The sequence below is a fragment of the Perkinsus marinus genome (assembly GCF_000006405.1).
Source record: "Perkinsus marinus ATCC 50983 genomic scaffold scf_1104296971434, whole genome shotgun sequence".
In the NCBI taxonomy this organism is placed as follows: Eukaryota; Perkinsozoa; order Perkinsida; family Perkinsidae; genus Perkinsus; species Perkinsus marinus.
The window spans coordinates 6534-11975 of NW_003202100.1; the positions used below are offsets into that span (position 1 = coordinate 6534).

Genomic DNA, 5442 nt, shown 5'->3' on the forward strand with positions numbered 1-5442 from the left:
GTTGAGACAACTGTCGAGCCTTTGGTCGTGACAGCCGTCGAGACAACTGTCGAGCCTTGGGTCGAGACTACTGCTGAGCCTTCCGTTGAGACAACTGTCGAGCCTTGGGTCGAGACTACTGCTGAGCCTTCCGTCGAGACAACTGTCGAGCCTTGGGTCGAGACTACTGATGAGCCTTCCGTTGAGACAACTGTCGAGCCTTGGGTCGAGACTACTGCTGAGCCTTCCGTTGAGACAACTGTCGAGCCTTTGGTCGTGACTGCCGTCGAGACAACTGTCGAGACTACTGCTGAGCCTTCCGTTGAGACCACTGTCGAGCATTGGGTCGAGACTACTGCTGAGCCACCAAGCGAGACTACTGCCCAGCTTCCCGTCGAGATTACCACCGATTTGCCTATTGTAACTAGTTATTATCCTGTAATCGAGCCTGTAGTAGAAACCACCCCTAATCTTCGGCGGTAACGTTGTATTCACTGCGAGTCATGACTATCACTGCCCACTTTACAGGATAGAGTAGCTATCACCAGTTTGAATTCTTTCCAAGTCATTGAATAGCGAAAATTAATCACCGACAATATGGCGAGAATAACTCTGCATGCCCATTTCAATTCTATACTCATGTCTCCAGTAGCTGTTCGCGAGTAAGTAGTTTCTAACGGTTGCAGATCCTGTAGCGTCGGGTTTTATCGGTCTCTGGAGGATTCATCAAGTTTCCTCCTGTGTAGTCGTGCTGTCCTCAGTGTGTGTGAACTAACATGCAGCATCTTCACTTCTTGATCCTACACGTGTTTTTTGTAGCCAATGGTCAGCCCAACGACTGTTCCATTGCCTGTGGCAATACTGAGTCCTGCGTCAATGACCCACAGTACCATGGTTCATACTACAAGTCTTGGCTAACTCCATCGGTTTGCTTTGGTTTATATCCTAGAGAAGATGGTTCGACATGTTTTCAACCGAACGATCTGAGTTGCAATGAGGATGTATTGAAGCCCTTGCGATGTGAGTATAGTAGTCTCACAGAGAATCCTATGGCATAAGGAGATAGTCTTGATCTGACGGAACAAACCCGCGAAGAAGGTGAAGGTGCCTCATCGTCTGAGATGATCACTTAGTGGTCACCACTATTGCGACTTCCAGCTCGAACCATCACTGAACTCCCAACTGACATTACTGCTGACCATAAGTCGTGTCCACTGCTCAACTACTGGTCAGACCACTGCCGAGGCTTCGGTAGAGACCGGTGCTGAGGCTTCGGTAGGGACCACTGCTGAGCCTTCGGTAGTGACCGCTGCTGAGTCTCCGGTCGAGATCACTACCGACACTAGTGAGGGATGCGTATCACCATGGCTTCAGCGTGCTCTGACCGAAATCTCCTTTGCACACGAATGATATTGCCAAAACAATGCCACGTATGAAGGCAGTCATTGTACCCGCCCCGCAACGACAATCGGAACAAGTGCAGAATTTCCTCCAATCCTAAGGAAACATAAACTCTCCCATTTACAGCAAGTGCATTCTGACTCTCAAAACTCTCAGAGAACGCGTGCCAGTAATACTACGACGACAACTTACAATTTCCCAATTTACAATGGACGACTTAACGCGACAATGAATAAAGATGAGGTGTATTGGTCGAAACAAACTTAAAAGTATCATTGTTGTGCTTGCTGAGTAGCGAGGCTCTGATTGAACCATTTTTTCCCGTATTGTACGACAGTACTTATCACTGGGAGGGACGTTAGGGTTCTGAAGCATATGGACGTTGAGCGCGAGCAATATGATCACTATCCTCACCGTGTTTTCGAATCCACGATGCCCCACGCCTCGTGATGATGAGCCGAAGACCTTGGTGCCTGGTACCTAAACCGCCGAGTAGTTCGATAACGAGAAGATTAAGTTTGAACTACCTTATCCGCAGTAGACTCCAGAAGAGGAAACATGACATGATCTCTCGGTAGGGGGTGAACAAATTGATGATGTACTGGAAACCGATGCCTGCACTCACCACGGTTCAAGAGTCAACGAGCGTTGAGCGATAGTACCAAGTTCGCATATGGTAGACACCCGCATTATCTCTGTTTCTTTAGACTTGAGCTTGAGCCAAAAAGGTTGGATTTTGGCCCAAACAGGAGCATCTGAAGCCGTATACACCACATGAGAAAGAACGGTATACGGGGGCTCACTGGTAAGGTGCGAGTTAGCAAAAGTACCGCAGTACCAGAGGGAACGACGTACAATGACGAACAACCCAAATATATTCGGCATGAAGCTTCCTGTCGCCAGTAACACTGAACAGATAATGATTGAACTCAGAAAGCCGCGGAGCTCGCCTCGAATCATGGAGGGGCAGCAGGACTCAAAAACAAATACGACCACAAAGCCACCAAACTTGATACGAGTTTGATGGAGATGGCAATGCCATCATGGCACCGATCCGACGAGAGCTTCCACTTCGACAATATGGGTTATATGAAAGCATAATAGGACCATACCCCAATTACAACTCATAAAAAGGAACGGGAAGTCTGCACCCAAGGTGACTCGACTCATCCACATCTGGAAGGCTTGCATACCACTCCGAACCTACAGTGGGGACATCCGATCTAGCTGATGCCACGAGGCACATCTATAGCGGCAATCAGACTCCTCCCATGGCGGTTACCGGAGGAAGACCATAGTTAGTCCAGATAGTGTAGATGCAGACGAAAGCACTGCCCATGAAGGTCATTCGGTAGAATACCATCGATGGTATATGAGCCACGTATGCCTATCACAAAGAGTCAATTGGCGGAGACGAATTGGGTTACACTACCACAAGGGGGATGATATAGAGGACAGCATTTACCAGTACCAGCAAGTGCAAGGAGAAGGCCACGGCAGCTGGGCTGGCAGCCATTGACTGCCCTGTCGCCCCTCCTGAACCAATGTGCATGCCTTGACTTGGACTGTCCCTGCCAGCACTACCTTGAGGTTGCTTCTTGAGTCGGTTATATGCTAGGTAGCCGAGAAGAGGGATGATCCACCACGGTATTGACATATTATCGATCTCGGAAGTCTAGTTACTGAAGTGTCCCAGATGTGGACTCCCGATAGGGACAGCGCTACTTGTATTCTCGCTCGCCTCTTATCTTGATATCTACTATCGCCTCCTACAAGTACAGTGCGAACGGCTTCCTTCGAGTCGAAACGGTTGCTGGATACTTCCCATTGATTTTTGATTAGGTTTGAGCTATTAAGGACTTTGGATCTAAGGACTCAGGACCTGAGTCTCAGGTAGAACCTTTGCGTTTAAGTGATTCATAGGGACCGATGTAACCTGTCCGATGTAGCCCGTCCGGGTCCGATGTCATCCACTAATCCACTAATCATCATGCATACACTTTCATTATACTTTCATTATACTTTCATATACATTGTCATCCACATACACTGCACGTTCTTAGCTTTAGTGTACGACTCGACTCTACTGGATAGAATACAGAGTCTGCATTGCAGACACTGTCCATACACACAGGTGTTCCTCTCGTCAAAGTTCGAGGTGTTTCCTTGGGTCATGTTACTAAGGACAGGTGCCCGTACGTTTTGAGAACCGAAACTGGTCAAGCTTTTGTTGTACCCCCAGCTGACGTTAAGAGGATCTTGCCCGATCTTCGCAATCGTACCAACAATAGTTTTGTGAGGGTCGGTGCGGGTCCCGCACTGCGGGAGCTAAAATGGGGAAGTACATCTGATGTCGGTTGATTCATCCCAGACGTCATTGAGAGTGGAAATGAGCAGAAAGCTATGATATCTGAAGACAGTTCCATGAGTGAAGTAATTCCGGCTCATGGCTATGAGGGTGCGAGTGCTACCGAACGTTGGCTGCTCGTCAGGGCACTGCCGAGTCATCTACAGGTGCTACTCAGCGCACTACTAATACTGTAAAAGGTTTGCATAGTGATCTCAACCATAGTTCCACAAACGTCTCATGCTCCAATCAAGGGGTTCTATGAGGTAATCCCAAGATTGTACAACCCAGAGCTGACCCTTGGTTGGACGGAACGGTGGCTTGTGAATCTAGAAGCAAGGAGCAACGTAGGTTGGGTCACTATCATGACCTTGTCGCTGTCGGCATCAGGATGTCACTTCAGTGATGATGTAAGGTCGATAATGACAGATCATATCAGCGGGAAGACGATGAGCGTGGGTGAGTTGTTTAGGGAGTAGGTGGAAAAAGTAGCTGAACCGTCGGAGAACTGAAGCATGGTAGCAAAGAACGATGGATCAGGCTTGAGTTTTGTGAGTTCTTCTACGGCCCCCGCATTTACCACGCTACTCTGAGATGCCATTTGGACTCAAAAGGTAAAACTAGCTTTGGTAATGGAACGACAAAACCACTAAGACACTATCTAATCGAGAGTCTAGATGAACCGAGACAGCTTCAATGAACAACCTGCACGCATGCGCATACTCCTCATCGGAAAAAGGGGCAAAGCAGAATGGCCGCACAAACGGGCCTAACTCAGATATGAGAGGTGTACAATCACCAATGATGGAAAGGTGAGGAGATCAAGCGCCATTTAATGCTGTGACACCCAAGGTGACTTCTGAGAGTTCGAGGTACCCCAGAGTAGGGTACCAAAGGAATCAACAAAGCTTTTCACGCACATAGATAGCGCTACTGACACATCACTGTGCGTGAGACAATGAACGGATGATATTGTTCCCTATATTCCTGCATCGTCCGTCCCATCAATCACAAATTCCTTGACAGATCGTTTCAGCCTTGTGCATGGTAAGTGCAAGTATTGGACGTGGTCCTAGTCGGAATGAGTTGTGTTGGTTAGAAGGTAGGGAGTTAGGCGTGTGCTTTATCAGCTTTGTTCTTCCCGGCATTCTCGAGTGGAGAATGTCTCTAACAGCCTCAACAGTATCTTACTCGCTCGAAGATCATGCCTTGATGCTCGATGATGCCGCTCGCTATGCGGTGGCCGTCGTATTAATGGTAGTTACAGGCGACACCCACCTAGCTGGACTGTCGTGATGCCGTCTCTTGTTAGATCGGTTTGGCTTTATGCCTCTTCGTAATCGATGAGTTTCGTGGTACCAGACCGGAGGCTTCGACGGCGTTCATGCCAGTTTTTTCTCCCGTTGAGAGCAACCCATGGTGAGCAGGAAACCGGGCATGAAATAGTAATGATGTGATTAGGGCTAAGCTGAATGACTATGAGTACTTCTCTGGCCTGTTCGGTCTTGGGAAGTGGGGTTTGTGGAAGTGGCCCACCAAGATGGTCCGCCGCAGCACTGCTAGGCTCGCCAAAAGTAGCAGACGAACTCAAGTTGATGGGTTGTCAGGGTTATGGGTTAGGGCTGCGTAAGGAGACAAATGACCACTCTTATCGTGAAACAGGCCTCCCATGGGCACCCGTTGTCCATGCTTACATCAGCTGTATGGTCCTTTTT

The 5442-nt window shown here is 48.5% G+C and overlaps 2 protein-coding genes across 2 annotated transcripts in view; both read left to right on the plus strand.

Moving 5' to 3' along the window:
• The window catches only part of Pmar_PMAR010868 (conserved hypothetical protein), a gene marked incomplete at both ends in the record, with an annotated part of 682 nt that extends 220 nt beyond the window's left edge, over window positions 1-462 (plus strand). The window contains one exon of the mRNA XM_002766843.1: window positions 19-462. Coding sequence (XP_002766889.1) covers window positions 19-462 — 444 coding nt within the window. The remainder of the gene's footprint in view (window positions 1-18) is intronic.
• Window positions 463-4888: 4426 nt separating this feature from the next.
• Window positions 4889-5442, plus strand: part of Pmar_PMAR010869 (8-amino-7-oxononanoate synthase, putative) — a gene marked incomplete at its 5' end in the record, with an annotated part of 3174 nt that continues 2620 nt past the window's right edge. The window contains 4 exons of the mRNA XM_002766844.1: window positions 4889-4984; window positions 5040-5146; window positions 5189-5301; window positions 5348-5428. Coding sequence (XP_002766890.1) covers window positions 4889-4984; window positions 5040-5146; window positions 5189-5301; window positions 5348-5428 — 397 coding nt within the window. The remainder of the gene's footprint in view (window positions 4985-5039; window positions 5147-5188; window positions 5302-5347; window positions 5429-5442) is intronic.